Source organism: Opisthocomus hoazin, chromosome 7 (assembly GCF_030867145.1).
Source record: "Opisthocomus hoazin isolate bOpiHoa1 chromosome 7, bOpiHoa1.hap1, whole genome shotgun sequence".
Taxonomy (NCBI): Eukaryota; Metazoa; Chordata; class Aves; order Opisthocomiformes; family Opisthocomidae; genus Opisthocomus; species Opisthocomus hoazin.
This window is the reverse complement of record NC_134420.1, coordinates 47770345-47791513: the sequence shown is the minus strand read 5'-3', so window position 1 is coordinate 47791513 and position 21169 is coordinate 47770345. Positions and strand designations below refer to the sequence as shown.

Sequence of the window (21169 nt, the reverse complement as noted above, 5' to 3'; positions counted from 1 at the left end):
GTGTCTAAGAAAACCAGTGTGAAATGAGCTGGTTTTCCATCTGATTTTTGGGTGCAGTGGAAGAACCATAGTTTGATCCCTTCCATCTGCCCTCCTCCTTTCCCAAAATTCCTTTCTCGGCCACCTTGCCCCAGCCATGTCACAAGGGCACCTTATCAGGGTTCGCCACTGTTTGGGTCACGCTGACCTGGTGGCAGGATGGCACGTTCCTTCCTGCCTTGGCTGGTGGCCTTGTCTGTGGATCTGTGTTTCATATTTGAAAAATGATAAGGGTTTTGTGATAGTTTTGTGATAAATAAACTAGGTTATGGTTCAGCTCTAGAAGGATTCAAGAATATTGCTACTTGCAACCCTTTGAGACTGAACAGCTGGGAATCCTGCCCTGAGGCACTAGGGAGCCATGCTCCTTTCTGCCTATGGCATGCTCAGTGCTCTGGGAAGGGGAAGAGAAGGTCCTTGCCCTGCCCTCAGGAGCTGCCAGTCTCAGGGCTTTAGCTCCTGTCAGGGGGGAAGAGTACAGCAGCAGCTTCTCCACTAGCATGTCTTCTGTTGCCTGCACACCAGCCCATCCTTCTGATTAGCAGCATCCCCCAGTGCTTCACCCTACCTCATGGACCTGCAGTCAAGGGCAGCCTGCTGGCATCTGGCAGCCCTCTGTTAGACAGAAGGCACCCCTCTCTCCTCTGCTGTGAGCAAAATCCTCAGAGTACCAGCAGGCTCTGGCTAAGGCCTAGGGGGCTTGGGTGGGAGAGGGTTTGTGGGGAGGTCTGCAGCTGGGTAAGAGCTGATGTAGGCCCCCAGCCAGCTTTGCCAGGAGGAGGACGTTGTAGGCAAATCTGGCAGGTAGGAGAGCAGAGCTGCAGAAGGCATGGCTGGTGCTAGGTTACTTTCCTGATGTTTGCTCTTGTGCCGTTGGCTGAAAAGAGGGTTTGTCAGCAACTGTGGCTCCGCACTGCCCTCTTGGTGGTTGTGGTACCCAGTGCAGAGCTCTGCTGGACGTGGACACTGGTGTTAGCAGTACTCCTGTGCTCACAGAATCACAGAATGGCTGAGGCTGGAAGGGACCTCTGGAGATCATTTTGTCCAACCCCTCTGCTCAAGCAGGGCCACCTAGAGCTGGTTGCCCAAGACAATGTCCGAATGGCTTTTGAATATCTCCAAGGAGGCAGACTCTTTGGGCAATCTGTGCCAGTGGTCAGTAACTCTCACAGTAAAATAGTGTTTCCTGATGTTCAGATGGGACCTTCTGTGTTTCAGTTTGTGCTTATTGCCTCTGGTCCTGCCACTGGACACCAGTGACTTGGTGCTGGAATCCAGTTTATCCTGGTCCCTGTGACGGAGGGGGATGAAGGGTCTGGGCTGGCTCCTCACGCCCCAGTAACAGGGAGTCCCTGCCCTCATCTCACTGTGACAGGATGGTCTGTGAGGGCAGCTCAAACGTACCTTGCACGCCAACAGCTGGGTGATAGCTTCTCTGGGTGGTGGGGATCTTCTCCAGCAGCAGCAAGAGCTGGAGACTCACTCTGTGCTGTGCTCTTCTGCTTGGCAGATATGGATGAGTGTGAGGACCCTGCTGTTCGGTGCTTGGGGGGAGAATGCAGGAACACGCCGGGCTCCTACGAGTGCCACTGCCAGGCCGGCTTCGAGCTCATCAACGGCACCATGTGCAAGGGTACGAACCCCATCCCTGTAGCCCTCTGGGTCCAGGACATACACCTTCCCTACGGATCCACCTGCTTTCTTGGCAGGGGGATGCCAGTGCCTAGGAGGGTGATTCCACCATGCATGGCACTCTAATAACACTGTAGCCAAATGCAGGATCACCATGGACAGGGAAGATCTCTGTCTCCCTGGCGAGAAAACGAGGGGCCAGAAGCCCTATGAGGGCTGCCTGTCAGACACTGAGGAGAGGGAATCTGTCTGGCTTTGGTGAAGGATGTCCCCCAGGGCTGGGTGCGTGGCCCTGACTCTCTCCCTCTGCAGACGTGAACGAGTGCCTGAACAGCGAGATCTGCAGCCCCAATGGTGAGTGTCTCAACAGTCACGGATCCTACTTCTGCATTTGTGCTCCTGGCTTCTCCAATACGGCTGGCGGAGTCAGCTGCCAAGGTGAGCTGGAGGATGACAGGGACACACTACAGGTCCTGCCCTCTGCTCCCTCCCCTGCTGTGAGATCCAGGTTGACTATTTTGGCCTGATTTTGCAGATGTAGATGAATGCACAGACAAGTCCCGGTGCTCGCAAGGCCAGTGCCTGAACACAGAAGGCTCCTACAGGTGTCTGTGTGAAAACGGGTTCAAACACTCCCAGGAGACTGATGACTGCGTGGGTGAGAGCTCATCACTGGGGAGATCAGCCCCCTGGGACTTGGGGGGATGGATGCAGCTGGTGCAGAGGGGGAGGGCAGTTCTGCTCCCAGCACCCAAAGTTGCTGGTGACTTGTACGGAGGACTATCAATGGCTCAGGGCCTCTGGCCAACTGAACTTGACCCAGGTGCTGCAGTGAGCAAGCAGGGTCCCCTTCTAAGCATCCTCACCCCCTTGCCCTCCTCCCTGCAGACGTGGATGAGTGTAAAGAATACGGGGATGCCATCTGTGGCACGTGGCGGTGCCAGAATAGCCTGGGGTCCTACCGTTGTATCATGGGCTGCCAGCCCGGCTTCCACTGGACCCCCCTGGGTGACTGCATCGGTGAGTACAGCCCTGGGTGTCCCTGTCCCTCCTCCTGGCAATGACAGGGTGGCTGTGGGATATCTCTGCCAGGGCTGTGGGGGAGAAGGAGGAGGAGGAGGAAGCGTGTGGCTGGTGGAGAAGCAGATAATGCTGAGAATTTGTTTTCTTGGCTGAGCTGCCTGCTTGTGTCTAGACTTCTCTCTTCCTGGCATCTGGAACAGACACCGCATTGTGCTGCTTTCCGCTCAGGGAGAGTCCTGGGCAGGTTACAACCATTCCAGGCTTCAGGCTGGACTGCAGCTCCCTGTAAGCTGTGCTTGCGGGGGCTACTGCCTGTGCCAGTCACCTGCCTGGCAGGGCTGGGTGGGGGGAAAAGCTGCTGGTACCACTGTGTGCTAGGCTGGGGAGTCTGGGTTTGGAGTTCATGCTCTAGGAAAGAGGGGTTTCTGCAGTTTTTGAGGCTCCCCTCCAGCTCAGGGAAGGCTGCAGCAGCTGCCAGGGCTCAGACTTTGCATGTGGAGCTGCTCCTGGCCTTGGGAGCGGTGGGCTGTGGACACGCGGCTGCTCTGCCTGCTCCAGGGAAATCTTCCCTGTGCAGTGGTAGGAGGGGAGCAGGATGCAGGGCTGTGAATCTGCCCTCTGCAGGCGGAGGACCCAGTTGTGACTGTCCAACCCCACCGGGCTGGGGCAAGGCAGAGATTACTCCCTGACACTATAGCACTTGGAGAAGGATCAGGTCAAGAAGAATGGGGCAGGAGGGTATCAACCTAGTTATGTCCGCACTTGCCTCACGCGCTTCAGTTGCACCCTTGTACCTCCTGCTGACATGAGTCTGTAGGCTGTGTGTCCCTTTTCGGCTCTGCAGGGACCTGCACTACCCTCAGTAGCCCCTGCCAGCCACTTCCTGAGCTTCCCATCCATTTCCCATTCCCACCCTGCTCCTGTCGCTCTATCAACGTAGCCTCTCTACAGCTCTGGACGTTGCAGGATGCTTTACTTAACATGCACACTCACAGAATGATAGAATGGATCATAGAATCATAGAACGGTAAGGGTTGGAAGGGACTTTAAAGATCATCTAGTTCCAACCCCCCTCCCATAAGCAGGGACATCTTCCACTAGACTAGGTTGCTCAGAGCTCCATCCAACCTGGCCTTGAACACTTCCAGGGGAAGTGAGGGGAGTGAGTGGAGCAGCCAGACTCAGTCCCTCATGTCGAGGGAATGCCTGTCCCAATCCCCAGGTCTTGGGGTCAGAACAGAAGGGCTTGGGCTGGGGGGATCCACTGCGAGCGGTGAGGTCTGGGGCAATTCCTGCTCTCCGCTCTGCTGCAGACATAGATGAGTGCGCCAACGAGACGCTGTGCGGGAGCCACGGCTTCTGTGAGAACTCAGACGGCTCCTTCCGCTGCCTCTGTGACCGTGGCTACGAGAGCTCACCCTCCGGGCACTACTGCGTTGGTGAGTCTCCTGCGATCTCTCTGCCAGTCAGTGAGGGACAGCCATCGGTGGATGCCAGGCTGGCGTCCCTGCTGTGTGATGGCTCCTGGGGCACGGGCAGGGGCTGCATCCACATGGAGAACCCCAGACATGGACAGGACAGCTCATGGAGGCAAAAACCTTCCACTTAGCACAGCAGATCCTTGGGGCTGCAAAGGAGTAGGGCTCTGTGAAAAAGCGAGCGGCTCCCAGTGGATGTGAAGCCCTTCTCTGTGCAGGTGGAAAGGAGGTGCTTGGGGGCTGGAGGCACTGAAGGTGCTAGAGAGGTACTATAATGGGTGCCTGGAGAGAACAGGCAGGATGTAATACAATAAAAAGTGTTTTCACCATGAAGACATGAAGACAGGCAGGCAATGGAACAGATGCCCAAGATGGCTGTGCAGTTGCTATCCTTGGAGGTTTTAAAGACCCAACAAGACAAAGCCCTGAACAGACTGATGGGATCCCATAAGTGACCCTGCTTTGAGCAGGGAGTTGAACTAGAGACCTCCAGCAGTCCCTTCAGACCTGGATGATCCTGTGATCCAATGGCTCACTGCAAGCTGGAGTTCAGGCTCCTTGAATCCATTGAGAGCAGGGCAGGAAGCTCTTGCCAGATTTGTGTTGAGCCACGGTGTGAGCAGAGCTCTCTGCTCATCTCTAGCAGCTTCCATCTCCCTGCTGAAGGGTGACCCCATACTGTAGGTCATGCAGCACAGGCTGCCCGTGCAGAGGCAGGGCTCCAGCTGCCACCTCTGCCGCTTGCTTTGCAGATGTGAATGAGTGCGAGCTGATGGTCGCCGTGTGCGGGACTGCGCTCTGCGAGAACGTGGAGGGATCCTTCCTCTGCCTCTGCCCCAGCGACCACGAGGAGTACGACACAGAGGCAGGGCAGTGCCAGCCCCGAGCAGCCATGGGTGAGTAGGCAGCTAGGACAGAAGCATGGGTGGCAGCTAGAGCAGGAGCATGGTAGCCCTGGCTGGGGTGAGGTAAAGCTGGGGGGCTACCAGGGCTGTACAAGCCCACGCAGGCATGGGCAAGCTTTTGCCTGGGGAGAGCTGAGGAGCCTGAAAGTGGGGACGTGGGAAGGCTACGCTGCCAGTGATGGGTGTGCTCTGGGACCTCCTAGGTGTGGGATGCTGCGTTGGGGTGCCGAGGACCCCATCCTGTCCCTGCTCTGCTGTCTTCTAGAGGGCCCTGAGACACATGCAGACCACCTCTCTGACAGCGCAGAGCGCAAGCAGTGCTACTACCACATCAGCGATGTTCGCCTGTGTGACAGTGTCCTGGCCAAGAACATCACCAAGGAGGAGTGCTGCTGTACTGTGGGGGCAGCCTGGGGTGACAACTGTGAGACTTACCCTTGCCCCATCCCAGGCACAGGTAGGACTGTGGCCCCACCACACCAGGCAAAGCCAGCGCTCTGCTCACCAGCTCCATCTTGGTTGCACTAACGAGCTACTTCTTTTCTTCCCATCTCCCCGCGGCATCTGCCTCCTGGCCAGTGGAGTACCAAGAGATCTGCCCTCTTGGGAAGGGTTACGTTCCCCGGGAAGACCTGCTCTCAGGAAAAGTCTCTTTCACAGGTACTAGCACCACTTTCTCTCATGTCTTCCACGGGGAGGAGGGAAGGCACTGTGCAAAGCCCTCCATAGAGATGCATCCACAGCAATATCTCCCTGGGGCTGTGGTGGGGAATGCTAACATCCTGCTGCTGCTTTCCCCCATCCAGAGAAATCTCAGATTGTCAGTATCACTGAGCTGGAAGTGTCCCTTCCCTCAGTCCTGCCTCACTGTTGGCAGTGATGCCTTCTTGGTACAAATGTCCCATAACCATTTTGAACCAGGGGTGGGTCCAATAAGACACAACCCTTCCAGTTACTGATCAGAGTTCCCAGGGGCTGGCTGGCTCAATCCTTGGCACTTCACCTCCAGTGGGTTGTATTCTCAACCTTCCAGAAACACACATGAATTTCCTCTTTGTATCTTGTTCCTCATCATCCCTCCTCCTGCTGTGCCTGTGGGTGCTTCCTCCTCTGCTCCCAGGCATGGGGCTGATCGGAGAGGCGGGGAACTCACTCAGGGACCTGTCAGTGATCCAGGCCAAGGTGCCATGCCGGCATTTTGCGGGTACAGCACCCAGCCCGCCTTGCTTCCATGGCTCTGCTCCCTGAGACGCTCTCTCCCTCTCTCCATCCCTCTCTCAGACATGGACGAGTGTGAGATATTTGGCTCTGAGTTCTGCCGCAACGGACAGTGTTTGAACACGGTGCCAGGCTACAAGTGCTTCTGCCGTACAGGCTATTACTATGACTCCAGCAGGCTTGAGTGCGTTGGTAAGATGACCTCAAAGAGTAGCGGGCACCCCGCCGCACAGGGAGGGACAGCTGTGCTGCTGCACCCAGAGTTGTCCTTGCTGCCTGTGCTGCAGGGCTGGGTCTGGGTGACAGGCTTCCTGAGACCCTCCTGGGGAACGAGAGAGGAGGTGGCAGGAGCCCCTGAGGTCCCTGTTTGGGGAGGGAAAGGGTTGCATTGCCCGTGTCTGCCAGCCTAAAATGTTACTCTGTCCTTGTGTGTGGGCAGACCAGGATGAGTGTCAAAACGAAGTGTACTGCATCAACGGCGAGTGTCTGAACACAGACGGCTCCTACCACTGCTTCTGCAGTCTCCCTCTCGTGCTGGATGCCACCGGCAACCGGTGTGTGAACCTCTCCGGCAGGGCAGGTGAGCCCGAGACCCTGCCGCAGCATGCCTGCGCCCCGCACATCCCACCCCATGGCTGGGTCTCCTGAGGGGGGGGAGCAGTGGGTGGGTGCCGAGCTGAGGGGTGCCGGTGCCAGCACAGTGTGCAGCCAGAGCAGGGGTGGCAGGAGCTGGAGCCCTGGGTCATCATCCCTCTCAGGACAAGGAGGGTGGCACTCTTCTGGAGGATTTTCATGGCATCCTTTGCTTGTGACACTCACAGATGCCTTGGAGGAGTACGAAATCCACCTGGACGTCTGCTGGCAGACCGTCGCTGACTACATCTGCCAAGACCTGCTGCACGGCGAGCAGACCACGTACACCGAGTGCTGCTGCCGGCTCGGCGAAGCCTGGGGCCAGAACTGCGCACTCTGCCCACACAGGTCCTCTGGTGAGTGGGGTGGCATGGGCAAGCATCCCCTGGCAGAATCGGGATGGGCTGAGCCGCTGCCGGCTGTGCCATGCAGCGTCAGCCACGTATGGCTGCAGCGAGGGCTCCGCTTGCCGTCCGCGTTGCCGAAGCCAGCCCAAGGAGCGGGTGAACCCCCTGCCTCTCCGGGGCTGAGGTGCACCAGTGGGTAGGACGTACCTGAAACTGGTTTGCAGCGAGTGCAAGGTGTCTGAAGGGAGAGTTGCTCTGTGCATCCCACTGCTCCTGTTTAGCTTGGGAGAGGTGAGGCAGTGGCAGCGCAGGATGGGAGCACACTGGGAATTGGGGTTCTCATGGCTCAAGGACTTGCTGGCCCCGGACAGGAGCTGGTCTTCTCAAAGACAACGTCTTGTCAGCAAACTATAGCGTGGCAGCTTTGGAGGCCATTGACCGCAGGCCTGGGTCTGCTGGCCCAGTGTGGACGCACCCGCTCCAGCCGTAGTGACCTAGCTGTCTTGAGCCAGGCTGCACTGACCTGTCCTTTTCTCTCCTCACTGGCAGCTGATTTTGCTTTCCTCTGTAATGGGGCCAGTGAAGACAGCGAGAGAGGGGCTGAGCTCCGAGAAAGACCTAGGTATGAGTACGGACCGGGCTTGGAAGACCCCCACTATGGCCTTCCCAGCCCAGATATGGGCCCCTACTACAACTACCTGGAATCTGAGTATGGGAACCCTGATGCTGGTTTCCCTCGGAGGGAACCCAACAGCGAGTTTCGTGGCGGCCCTCTCCACCTCAGCCCAAGGCGATCCCCACCCCACTACCTGCCTAGCCAAACTGGTGAGTACTGGGAGACACAGAGTGGTGCCTTCCACCCAGCCTGTGTCCATGGGGACTGCCTGGCAGCTCCCACTCTGGCCAGGATGCTCCTGGCTGCTCTGAGTCGGTCCTGGCCCCACCAGCACCATCTTGCCATGTGCCCTATGTCCACTTCGTGGCTGAACGGAGGGTCACCCTGCTCTGACACCGCCTTGCCACCTTCCAGGCCTCTACGAGGGCTTCGAGGGGCTGCAGGCTGAGGAGTGCGGGATCCTCAACGGCTGCGAGAACGGGCGCTGCGTGCGCGTCCGGGAAGGCTACACCTGCGACTGCTTCGACGGCTTCCAGCTGGACATGACCCGCATGGCCTGCGTGGGTGAGTGCGGCTGGGCTGGCCCGGGGGCTGCGGGCGCAGCGGCTGGGGCTGGGGCTGTGTGGGCAGCCTGGCCCGGCGTCCCTTGGCAGCTGGCGTTCTCCGCTGCTGGCTGGGACTGCTGCCGGGGGAGTCCCCACTCTCCCTGGTGCTCCCATCCCACAGAGCTGGGAGGGTTGTCCTGGAGGTTCAGCCGGCCGCTTTCTGTGGGCAGCTAGATCAGGGCACTTCAGGGCATCGCCGGGAGCAGCCAGTCACTCCCTTCCTCGCATAATGCTTTGGTATGTCATCGGCCACTGTTACTCTGTCCCTGCTTGCTTTCCTCTACACTCACCACTGCCATATGAAGTTCCTCACTTTCCACCCTGCCTTTCAAGACACAGTGTCTAAACCTTCTCTCTGCACATCTTCTACATCCCTACGCCGTGTCTCCATCCTTCTCACAGTGCAGGTCCCCAAGCCAGCTGAGGGCCCAGGCTCTCAACGGAGCACATGAAGACCCTCTTTTTCCTCAGGCACGGCACTTACTCCAGCTCCCAGTGTCCTTATTGCACAACAGAGTCATGCAGCTTCTTCATACAGAAATCACGGCCTCTGCCTCCCCAAATGCTGGTGGGCAGAACAGCTGTCTGACCTGTTACTCCTTCTTCTGCATTTGTGCACTCTCTTTCCCTCTTTCCTTAGCCGCACTGCTTTGCACTTGCCTTCAATGAATTTTGTCTGGTTGGTTTTGGACGGCTTCTCTGCTTGAGCAGAAGGAGTCTGAACCCTGCAAAGTGTTTGCAGCCTGGCATCACGCACAGACATTGTGCAGGCATGAGGATTCTTCCTTCGTCCACCTTAATGACAACATTGGATGGAGTAGGGATCCGGACAGACCCCTGCAGGCTATGCTTTAAGTGGCTTTTATTGTAACAACAGCCAAGTATTGCTAATTATCTTTGGAGTGCAGCTGTGCAGCCCATTGTGCAATTGGTTTCACCTAGACCACATTTTCTCCGTCTGCTTGAGTGTGTCATGTGAGAGCGTGTTGAAATCCTGCACATGGCCAAGGCACAGCGTATCCACCGCTTCTCCCTTATCTGACTGACCAGTTATTGGAGCAGCAAAGGGAACCAGATTGCCTTAATGTAATCAGGCCTTAACAGATCTGCACCGGCTATTTAATGACCCTGATATCCTTTAGAGGGTTTTGACCTCATCACTCATAAACCTGGTCTGTTTAAGGGAATGGGGGTGCGTAGTCTGCAGTTCTGGATTCTCCCTTCTCTGTTTTGAAGATAGTCAGAGGATTTACCCTTCCTCGGGTCTCTGAGACCACCTTTATCTTCCATTTTGGAGGGAACTGCAAATTTTTCAGAGATTGCAGGAACATTAGGTATGTGAAGATGAGTTGCAGCAGGCCTTTAGCAATACGGATGTAACTGTTTTATCTATCTGATCGTCGAACCTCTCCATCACACTATCGCCTTTCCCTCCCTGTGCTCCTGCACCCTCCTTTAAACACTTCAAACATGATCCGTGCCCTGTCTGGTCACCACGAGCATTTTTATGATTGTTGGAACAAAGCCCGCATTTGCTGTTCCAGCCAGCTCGGCGTTGGCTGCCTTTTGTTTCTTCTGCCGATAAGGACTAGACCGACATTCCCCATTGTTTCCTGCTAACATATTTATGGAGACTTTGCTTGTTGCCTTTCGTGTCCTGGACTAACTAGCACTCATTTTACACTGGAGCCTGTCTCGTTTGTTTTTTTTTCCCCTTCAGTTCTACGCGGTGCTTAGTCATCCACATGTTTTTCCCTTGCTGACTTCAGGCCTGGCTTCACTCCTGCGGCTGCTGCAGCGCTTCCCCTTGGGGATGGCGGGACGGGCTGACGGCCCCCAGCCCTGTCTGAGCAGGCAGGCTCGGTAGCTTGGTGCACACTGGTGCATGCTGCTAGCACACTGCTAGCTTACTGCTTCTGGCTTGCAGGTGCCTCCAGACTAACGTAGTCTTGGTTTGCGCTTCTTCCTGGTTTGGTGGTCCACAGCCAGCCCAGCCTGCCTGCTCTTCCCCCTTGCACCTTTGCCTGGAGCCCCCAGCAAGGCAGCCTCCCCCAGCTTCCCAGCTGCGGAGCGCCTTGGGGGACTGCTCTGCCTTGACGGGCTGTCCCTGTGGGCTTCTGAGCAAGCCCATCCCATCCATGGAGATGTTCTGGTCCTGAGGGTTAGCCCAAGTCCACAGTGCCCATTCAGCCATTGCTTTGGCTGCATTATGAAGACTGCCTTGTTCCTCAAGCTCTCACGTTTCTCCTCTCCTCCTCCTTCCTCCTATGACTGCTGTGCTTCCTCCCACTGCATCTGGAGGTTTTACTTCCAGCCTCCCTCCCTAGGGTTGCGCTTCCCTTTCTTTGCCAGACAGCCCCCTCCACCTGTGCTGGGCATAAACCGAGGTCCCAGGGGTCCAGAGCTCTTCAGTCCTCCCAGGGTTCACTGGTCACTGCCGGGGCCTTTGCCCTCCCTTGGGTGGCCAACTGAACCCATCAGCTTCTCCCCCCACTCCCACTCCCTGGTGATCTGCAGGGGGTGAGGCTGGAGTTGGTGGTCAGAGGGCTCAGACCTGCCTTGGCGGGTGCAGATTTAGGTTCTGGAGGTCCTGTGGGTGCAAACAAGGGCTCTGGGGTGCAGAGGGATGCTCTGCCCAGCTGGTGGCCTCACCACGAGTTGGGGTAGCTCGGGCAGGGTGTCCAGGGAAGGGCATTTAGCAGAGCAGACCTGTCGCAGCGGGGCAGCTGCTGTAGGGCTTGCGCGCATGCTCTAGCCCAGCGGCGAGCCAGCCGGGTGAGCCCTTTGGCACAGTTTGCAGGTTAATAAAACAAGCCCTTGTTTGTGCAGCGTGAGGTCCCTCTGTGTTCTGGTCCTGGAGGTGATAATCAGTCTGTCAGGGCCACCATCATCTGCCTCCTTGGCCTTGTTGGATCAGGAAAGGGTGTTCTCCAAGGCTGGAAGCAGCCTTTCTCCCAGATCTTATGCTAGCACAACTTTTTAGCAGGAAGCCGCTAACCTGGTAGTGTCTCCAGCTGCAGAGCACTGGGAGGACCCTTATCTGGCGTGCATTGCTGGGGGGAGGGCTACCTCCTCTGCTGGATGATGCCAAATGCCGGGGGTGTCACCGTCGGGCACAGAGGGGGCTCTGCGGAAGTGCCAAGGAGTGTGGGAGGCTGGTGGGGTCTCGGTGGGCATCCTGGAGGTGCTAGGGGGTGCATGGGGCAGCTGGGGAGGGGTGGCTGGGGGACTGGCAGGGGCACTGGCAGGGGCACAAGGAGATGGTGCCTGCGGTCCGAGATTGCTCGCTGTGCCACCAGCTCACACCCGTCCTTCTCCTCCTTGCAGACATCAACGAGTGCGAGGAGGTGGGTGCCCCTGAGCCCCTGTGCCGGGGCGGCACCTGCGAGAACACGGAGGGCTCCTACCGCTGCCACTGCTCGCCGGGCTATGTGGCCCTGGCCCAGCCCCACCACTGTGTGCCCCAGACAGCCCAGAGCCCAGCAGCAGCATAGTTCACAGGGAGCGGGGGTGAGGGTGCTCCCCTCCAACGCGCAACTCTGGCACCTGGGAGCGTGGAGAAAGGCCCCAGGGGCTGCGGGTGCTCCGAGGCTCTCCGCTCCTTCGCCTCCGAAGAGCACAATGTCCCCGCCACCTCTCTCCACAGACCAGGGCTGAGGTCCCAGCCTCTGCACTCCCTCCGCCCTGCCAGCCCTGGCTCCTGCCACAGCGGAGCCCACCCTGGCCCCGCCAGCACCCGTCGCATCGGCCCGTGCCATGGAGGCTCACGGGTTGCCTTCCGCTGCCACGCAGCCCCAGCCTTCCCCCTCTCCCTGCCGAGAAAGGGGGTCCATCTCCCTGCCACTGCTGCACTGACCTAGCGACAAGCCTCACCCATGCCCCGGGTGCCGACCCCGCATCCAGCCCCCAGCCCAGAGCTTTGGAGGGGGAGTCAACCCCAGCTTTCTAGAGCTGCTGGCTAACGTAGGGGCATGGCGGAGAGGCTGGAGGGACCCCAGGGCCAGCTCTCCCTGCGGCCAGCCCAGGCGCATCCCTTCATCCCGCACTTTGCCTTCGTGCCCCGCACTTTGCCTTCGTGCCTCGCGCTGGCTGGACGGGGAGGGGAGGGCAGGTCCAGCTTCCTTTCTGTAAAGTTGTTGGTGTCTTTTTTTTTTTTTTTTTTAACCGAGTCTGCTGGAAACTTCTCTCATGTTGTTAAATAAAACATTTATTTTGGGCCCCTGTGGCTCAAGACACTGGGGCCAGTCAGAACCGTGCTTGTCTTGCCTCTGCCAAGGGGTACCAGAGCCACGCCCTCCCTGTGGGTCCAGCCTGGCAAGGCCACCCCATTCTCCTGTGACAAGTCCTACCCCTCTCACACTGGCACTCAGCCACCTCCTGCTCCTGAGCCAGAGCAGAGACCTGTGCCAGGCTACACACTTGCTTATCTCCCCAGCCCAGTGCCAGCTGCAGGAGCCAACTCCAGACGGCACAGTTGTGGCTGCTCACACCCTGTCTTGTTCTCACAGGAGGGGGCTGCAGTTTAAGCGTGAGAGCCTGCAGGTTTCTGCAGTTGGCAAGAGCCCTTGAGCAGGGGTGGGAGCTGCTTTTCCAGCCCCAGAGACCTCACCAGAAAGGCCTTTACCTATGCTGCAGCAAGCAAGACCATGTTCTACACCACCACCTCCTCAGGAAGCCTTTGCACAATTTCAGGCCAGCACAGGACCAGCTAGACATTGCCAGGTGGACAGCTTGGCAACCAGGAGCAGAGATGCGTGGCTGCTCATGTCAGCCACACTCAGGCCAGCGCACCACCTCCATCCCTGCCTTCAGCTGAGAAGTTAAGACCAGAAGACGCCCAGTCACTCTGCTTTTCCTCCTGCTCCTCTCCACAGAAGACAACATAAGCAGATTTTATCTGGCCTTTATTAAAAGGAAAGTTATAAAAAGAGGTTCAGGAGCTCCCAGCAGCTCCGAGTTAGTAGTAGTACAAACCATTGGTTAGAGAAAGAATCATCCCTGCAGAGATATCCAACACCATCTGGCTCTGCATCCACAAAAAGGAAGTTTTCCCAGCTGCAGTCCTGCCAGCTCAAGCAGAGGACCAGGACAGAGCAGGCCGCCAGCCCAGGGAAAGTCTCCTCTCCTTCAGCTGCATGGATGGCAAATGCAGGTCCCAGGGGCATCCCGGTCACGATGGAGCAGCAGAAGCGCAGGAGGTGGATGCAGCTGGCATTTTAGAAAAGGCACTGAAGGGTTACCAGGTAGCAGCTCAGACACTAACCAGGTTCATTCAGAGAAATTCCTTTGCAAGGCCAGACAGCTCCATTCCAAATAGCTAAAGAGCCTCCACAGAGCAGCTGGAGGATGATGCTCAGTCACTGCTGCAGCAGACACTGCTCCCCTCAAGCTGCTGCGAGAACACCCTGAGGGGCTCTAAACTAGGCAAGAGCCCTCTGCCCACGGCTGGCCTCACAGGAACACAGTACTGGCTGCTTGGAGGCTGCACAGCTCTGAAGGAAGCAGTAAGAAATGGTCATTATATAAAAGAATTTGGCCTGTGTCATCTTCTGTTTCTCCCCTTCCCAAGCCCTGCTAATGGCAGGGCTCCTCAGCTGGTGATCTGCACGGGTATCTTCCAGCAGAACAACATCTGGTCCTGGTCATCCACCAGCTCCCACTTCACAACCAGTTTAATCTGAAAGAAAGCACAGGGAAATGAGAATGTTCAGGAAACCTCAAGGCAAGGACACGGGGAGGGGAATTATCACTTGTGTGGAGCAAGGAGGTCCCGGGAGCTCTGCGCAGAGGACAGAGCTGGGGCATTGCCTCCACTGCAGCAGGTGGGCCATGCTCATACGGAGACACCTGGATCATCTTACACGGGTGGAGGGTTCTGCTGCACGACACAGCAGGCCTCCACATGCTGCACTCAGATCCCCACTTTAGGAGTAAGCAGAGTAGAAATGCCCTGCAGCCTCCCAGCTGAACCACACTGTGGGGCCCAGCACCCCCAGTCTGGGAGCTGGGTGCAGCCGGCTCTGCAGGGAGGCACAGTACTGGAGGACACTGGGCAGCTGAAGCCACTTTTCAGCAGCTGGTGGCAGGCTGCTTCCTCTGTGGGGTCTGTCCCAAAGCAGGAACTTGTGTAACAAGAGTCACGCTCGCAGCAGAACTGCCAACAGATGGTCTGAGGAGTCTTCTGACCTCTCCCCGCCACCGCAGGACACGGTGTCCCTCCTCGAAGGCAGGTGGGGCTGCCCCAGGAAGGGCAGTGGCTCCGAGGAGCAGCCCAGCTCCCCGCTTACTTACGCTGGGGTACTCGCTCTTCACGGGGAGTTTGTTCAGGTAGCTGTAGGAACGGCCCTTCTGAATGGGGCACTGGATCCCGGACTTGCACCCGTCAGGCTCGGGAATGGGAAAGGGTATGTCCACGTGCAGCATCTCGCCGTACACCCTCGCTTTGCTGCCCTGGCTCTCGATCTCTGCGGAACGGGAGAAGCGCGAGCGCGGCACCGGAGCAGGGAACACCTTTCCACCTCCCCCCTCCCGGAGGCTGCAAGAACACAGCTACGGGACGCTCCTCGTCCCCGGCCGCTTCTTCCCACCGGGACCCCCCTCCGGCCACCCCCACCCTTCCCCCCCCAGCAGCGGAACACAGAGACCACCCCCCCGGCCCCCCTGCTCACTGCTGGCGAAGGTGACGTTGATGCTGTAGGACGTGCCCTTGTGCAGCAGGCAGGGCTGCGTGGGGCAGGGGCTCACGTTCACCTCCTGGATGCTGCCGTCTATGGAACCTGCAAGGCACAGCCGGGCTTACCGGGCCTCCTCCGCCTGCTGACCGCACACCCCCGCCCCCCCCCGCCGCCCCGAGCCGCTCACCGCAGTCGAGGAAGCGGAGGGGCTCGGCCAGGGCGGTGGCGGCCAGCGCCAGGACCAGGGCGAGCGGCGGCGGAACCATGGCGGCGGCAACGACAACAGCGGCAGCGGCTCCTCCGCGGCGTCACATGAGCGCGGCGGCTCCGCCCGCGGGGCCGCGCCGGGGGCGGGGTCTCGGCCGGCCCCGCCCCGCCGCGCAGCGCCCGACGGGGCGGCGGGGCCGGGGGCGTCTCCCGCCGCCCCTGCTGGGAGGGGGGGAGCAAAACCCTGCACCGCAGCCCGGGCTGGGGCCAGGCTCGCGGGCTACCGAACCGCGTGTTCCGCGTGGCGAAAGCCGGCCGGGCGACCCGCGTACCGGGGTGACACCGACGAGGTCACTGCTCCCGCGGAGCACGTGCAAGTTATTCGCGCTTCGCAGGCTTGGGGAGCGCCAGGGCCTCCCGGGTCTGCGCTGTGGGGGCTGGGACAAACCGGAGGGCGATGAGGACGCTTCAGCAGGCATTTGGCCCAAGCCGAAGTTCGCAGCGTTCACAGAATCACAGAATGGTAGGGGTTGGAAGGGACCTCTGTGGGTCATCTAGTCCAACCCTCCTGCCGAAGCAGGGTCACCTACAGCAGGCTGCAGAGGACCTTGTCCAGGTGGGTCTTGAATATCTCCAGAGAAGGAGACTCCACCACCTCCCTGGGCAGCCTGTTCCAGGGCTCCGTCACCCTCAGAGGGAAGAAGTTCTTCCTCATGTTCAGACGGAACTTCCTGTGCCTCAGTTTGTGCCCATTGCCCCTTGTCCTGTCGCTGGGCACTACTGAAAAGAGCTTGTCCCCATCCTCCTGACACCCACCCTTGAGATATTTGTAAGCATTTATAGGGTCCTCTCTCAGCCTTCTCTTCTTCAGGCTGAACAAGCCCAGCTTCCTCAGCCTTTCCTCATAGGAGAGATGTTCCAGTCCCCAAACCATCTTTGTAGCCCTCCGCTGGACTCCCTCCAGTAGCTCCTCATCTTTCTTGAGGTGGGGAGCCCAGAACTGGACAGAGTACTCCAGATGAGGCGTCACTAGGGCAGTGTAGAGGGGAAGGAGAACCTCCCTCGACCTGCTGCCCACACTCCTCCTAATGCATCCCGGGATCCCATTGGCCTTCTTGGCAGCCAGGGCACCAGCTTCGCCTGGTACCGGTCACGGCAGAGGGAAAGGCACAGGAGCGGCTATTTGGGAGGAAGGCAGCAGAGCCGGCACCACTTCCCCCCTGCAGACCTCTGTCCCTGTGCGGTGTCATCAGCCCCGCTGCCCAGTGACTTGGAGGGGAAACCCTCACGCTGTGCTCAGGCTTTCCACAGAGGCCATCACATCAGAGGCGTCTCTTTTTTTTTAGGGTTCTGAATAAGCATTTGGTTTGCAGAGGCCTCAGGCAAGCAGACCGGGCTGCTTACAGCAGCCCTGCCAAAAAAAAAAACCCAAACCCAAAAGACCCTGCTGAGACTAAGCCGTATATTTAAGCTGAGCTAGCACACTTCGTAACCGACCCAGGTAAAGTCTTCTCCTTGCGCATGGGAACTCCAGCCCTTGGAAAATCTTTCCCTCTCCCCATCTATCGCGAATGAGTGGTTAGGTCACTTAAATGATCACTCAAAGGCTTTGCAAGAAAAGATTTTACTGAAAATTTAGAAAACGTGATCTTACAAAGTTCATTGGCAAGGTTCACTCTGTTACATATCGAATGGAATACAAAATCAAAGGAGGTTTTGGGTGGAAAATTATTTCTACAGAGTGGAAGAAAAGTGTAAGGGGGTAGGGAGACCCTCCTGTTGAGTCACAAGGTTCGGACTGGACATCCTTGCTTGCTAAATTCCTTCTCCGAGAGGAGCCTAGGTGCGGCTGGGTGCAGAACTGGCCTTGAACCACTACGGTTTATGTCTAAGGAATCTGTTTAGCAGCAGTTCAGGGTGTGTACACAGTTTACATCGAGAGAGAATCGCAGGCATTTAGCAGCTATTAATCATTGGTTAACTGAACATTGACAGAGTGGTTAGAAAGAATTTGCTATTACAATCACAGTAATAGAATATTATGTTTTGAATCGATTCACAAACACACATGCAATCATAAAAATTCCCCTGGAGTTCAGTGAAATACTCACTTCAGATCAAATGATTTCTCAACGGTTGAAGGCTGAGTCTCAAGGAGACCAGCCCAGGTAGTTTGCGAGTTACTCTGAGAAGGGCCCCATGCAGAGGGAGTTACTGGGCGCAGCCCGCTGCAGACCAGAAGAGTTCAAAGGGCCTTCCTTGGTACCACCGTTTGTAGGGTCTTGAGATGATTGACTTTCAGCATCAGTAATTTTCCATCCCGGTCACAATCCACATGATGCAATCCTGATATTTAGCCAGAAACTGTACAATTCTAGCACTACCCAGACTGTACAGTTCTGACGTTACCAGGCGGGTGCGACTCCAGGCATCAGGAGTTCCAGGGGCGGTCAGGGAGCACCCGATGGGCCCAACTCGCTGCCCTTGTACGAAGACAAGGAGAGTGCCAAGTCATCCGGATTCACTGCACACCCGCTAACTGTCCCTGCAGTGCAATCAAGAATACAGTGTTGGCTGGTTCTGGGGTTGCCAGGTGGGGGGGGAAGGGGGGGCTGCACCATCACACCATCCCTCAGGTCTCGCAGATGGTAAACACAGCTGCCTATCTGACTGCCGGGAACAGAAGTGCAGTTGGGTCAGAGCAACACCATAAACTGCTGTCACACATTCACAGGATAAGCAGCGTCACACTCGGGAGCAAATTCCATGATGCGTTACATCGGGATGCCTCCCGGTGAAACAGCTCCCCAGAGATCTTTGCTTTGCAGACACGTTTGCACAGTGGCAGTGACTTCATGCGTACGAGTCTACATGTATTTCAAAGGCTTTGAACTAAAAATCAGTGAATCTAGGATCAGAATTAACGTATGTCTCTTCCCTCCCCTAGAAATGAATTAATAAAAAGCCCAATAAGTGTAAGTTTGTGAAACGACAGCCAAGGCTTTTACACCAGACAGAAGCAGAAACCTTCTGCCCAAGGTTTTTAGCTGGTATCACACATCATCATCGTGCCAGTTTTGCAATAACAGCACTAAAGCTTAGATTCCCTGGGGCGGCATAAGCACTGTAGGCCAAACAGACCTTGCTTTTAGGCACATGACCCTTTCGACATCTGATACAAGATGTGGGCCTCCAGGTCACCTTGGAGCCCAACAGTTCACCAAAATGCTTCAGAATGACTCAATTCAGCTTTTGGCTGGCCCCTTTACGTTGCAGACAGGGCCCCTCCCAGATGACCAGCATCACAGGGAGCTTGTGCTACAGTGCAGAAGCGCCAGGAGAAAAGGCTGAGAAAGCCAACTAATGGTTTGTTTCCAGCAAGACTGATACTCGAGTTCTTCATTTCTGTAATCCAACCAACTCAATTATATGAGGAAAAAGCCTAACGTTCCGCTTTATGCGTTAGCTACGCCCACTGCATCCAAATCCCTCTGACAGCGTGGTGCTGGCAGCTCGGTACACAGATGCACCTGCAGGCACTACAGCAGCAGTGAATACAGAATTCAGGTTCTCAGGGAAATCCGCATAGAGAGACTAATCAATTTCACTGTTCTTTCGGCCAGAACGTGCTCCTTTCGCTATAGATCATCAGAATTCACACTGAAATGCATCGCAAGCCGCTCTCACGTTCACTTCCACACCAGAGGTTTTATTATCACCGCTTTCAGAGTCACTGAAACAAGCTCAGTTTTCCACCAAAACAGATGATTTAAGCATACAAAATCACAGAGGAGAACAGAGCAAAACGTCTAGAGAATTCAACTCACAGACAAACCTCTTCGATAGAGCGCGTTTCAAGAGAGCTAAGGGAACTCCCCAAACCCAGATGCCACAGACAAAAATAAGAAAGGGGAAAACAAAGGGCAACGAAACCTAAAAACAGATTACATCAAGCTATCGGGAACAAGGTGGCCAACAAAAATCACAGCCCAGAAAGGAAAAAAACCTAGGCCATAACTCTGGGTGGGCAAAAAGCACCACCAGACCACACAGCTGGCAGAAGGAGAAAACAGCCAGTGCTAAGAAGGAGGTGCAAAGAAGTAGCTGTTTTCTGTAGTTACAGCCCCCTGTCCTAGCCACTCTGGAAATTTGCCCCCAGCACCCAAGTGGATTATTAATTAGATTAAATTAATTCTGGCTGAGGCCAGCTGACCTCTTCCTTTCAGCCCGCGGTGACGATCCGAGCAACATCAGTTGTCAGGCACAGTGAGAGCGCCTGGTTGTGGGGGCTACACCCATTCCCCGAAAGGTGCCTGCAGGTGAGTGCAGCCACAACAGGGGGACAAGCAGCGGGATCAGCCTAACACAGCCTGCAGGAGAGAGCAGGAAAGCCGCTGCGATGCGGGGAGCAGGCACGATCCCCCCTCCTGTTCTCCCGGCAGTTCTGGATTTGCTCCTCCAAAGTTGTCTGCTTTTGGGACACCATGTTGATGATAACTGGAGAAATACCCCCATATCTTTTTAAAAATATGAAGTGTCGCAATATGCCTGATTTGAGGATTCCTCAGCCGTTGCAGGTAGCTGCATGAACACCATCTCCCCTGGGATGCTGCCTGGGATGCTGTGCTGACTTGATCCTAACATCGTTAGAGTTAAGCCAAGAGCAAACAAAACCAAACAGCTCAAACCAGTCTTTATTTGCATGCTCAGGGTGGGACAAACAAGCAAAAGCACGTGGTTGCAAAACCATCGCCGTGCTTGGAGCAGGGCGGTGAGAAAGCAAACCACCACTGGGTCCCGAGGTCGCCTGGTGCTGAATCACCCCATCCTGCTGGGACGACTGGTTTTCCTCCGCCATCCCGCCATGTGACTTTCCACAAGCCTGGCCGGGGCTGAGAAATAGGATTCCTCCCCCGAACTTGGATGAGGAAGAAAGAGATAAAGGCTCTTCTAACCACCGGTGTGTCCGCGAGCAACTGGCCAGGCCGCTGTCACACGGCAGACGGTTGGGAGATGAAACCACAGAGGGAAACGTGCTTCGGGCGGCCGCGGGGCAGGCTGCCGGGCCTGCCCGGTGCCGTGGGCCCTGCTGCAGCGGGTGAAGAGCGGAGGGGGATGGTGGAGGCACAGGGGAGGTCGAGCTCGCGTCCACGGCATCAGGGCCACGAACACCTGCCCAATGCGAGGGAAAACTGGCCTCTGATGGCACCGCCGTCGCTCCTGGGGTCTCCGGGTTCTGCTCGGGGCAAACAACCCTCACAGCTAACTCCGGGGCAAGCACACTCTGCTGGACAGCACTGCGTTATTTATTTTATTACTTTTTATTGTTTTACTGCTGTTTATTTCCATCGCCGCTTGTAAACCAAACACCCCCAAGGGCGTCCACCCTGGTGGACGACAAGTTGACCATGAGCCAGCACTGTGCCCTGGTTGCCAAGAAGGCCTGTGGTACCCTGGGGTGCGTTGAGAGGAGTGTGGCCAGCAGGTCGAGGGAGGTTCTCCTTCCCCTCTACACTGCCCTGGTGACGCCTCATCTGGAGTACTGTGTCCAGTTCTGGGCTCCCCAGTTCAAGAAAGATGAGGAGCTACTGGAGAGAGTCCAGCGGAGGGCTACGAGGATGATGAGGGGACTGGAGCATCTCTCCTACGAGGAAAGGCTGAGGAAGCTGGGCTTGTTCAGCCTGAAGAAGAGAAGGCTGAGAGGGGACCTTATAAATGCCTATAAATATCTGAAGGGTGGGTGTCAGGAGGATGGGGCCAAGCTCTTTTCAGTGGTGCCCAGCGACAGGACA

General features: G+C 56.8%; 2 protein-coding genes across 3 annotated transcripts in view; one reads left to right on the top strand and one right to left on the bottom strand.

The window, feature by feature from the left end:
- Positions 1 to 12707, top strand: part of LTBP2 (latent transforming growth factor beta binding protein 2) — a 73007-nt gene extending 60300 nt beyond the window's left edge. For both annotated transcript variants that reach the window (XM_075425547.1, XM_075425546.1), the window contains exons 22-35: positions 1550 to 1672; positions 1984 to 2109; positions 2207 to 2329; positions 2560 to 2691; positions 4008 to 4133; positions 4925 to 5068; positions 5343 to 5534; positions 5657 to 5737; positions 6359 to 6487; positions 6735 to 6875; positions 7117 to 7284; positions 7825 to 8100; positions 8306 to 8455; positions 11824 to 12707. In XM_075425547.1, the coding sequence (XP_075281662.1) occupies positions 1550 to 1672; positions 1984 to 2109; positions 2207 to 2329; positions 2560 to 2691; positions 4008 to 4133; positions 4925 to 5068; positions 5343 to 5534; positions 5657 to 5737; positions 6359 to 6487; positions 6735 to 6875; positions 7117 to 7284; positions 7825 to 8100; positions 8306 to 8455; positions 11824 to 11990 (2078 nt within the window). In that variant the 3' untranslated portion in view covers positions 11991 to 12707. The remainder of the gene's footprint in view (positions 1 to 1549; positions 1673 to 1983; positions 2110 to 2206; positions 2330 to 2559; positions 2692 to 4007; positions 4134 to 4924; positions 5069 to 5342; positions 5535 to 5656; positions 5738 to 6358; positions 6488 to 6734; positions 6876 to 7116; positions 7285 to 7824; positions 8101 to 8305; positions 8456 to 11823) is intronic.
- Positions 12708 to 13383: 676 nt separating this feature from the next.
- NPC2 (NPC intracellular cholesterol transporter 2) lies at positions 13384 to 15505 on the bottom strand. The gene is made up of 4 exons (XM_075425943.1): positions 15358 to 15505; positions 15165 to 15272; positions 14788 to 14960; positions 13384 to 14173 (listed from the first exon to the last, which is right to left on the bottom strand). Exons 1-4 carry the CDS (start codon positions 15434 to 15436, stop codon positions 14087 to 14089), a joined length of 447 nt encoding a protein of 148 aa, XP_075282058.1. The 5' UTR covers positions 15437 to 15505; the 3' UTR covers positions 13384 to 14086.
- Between the last annotated feature and the right edge of the window lie 5664 nt (positions 15506 to 21169).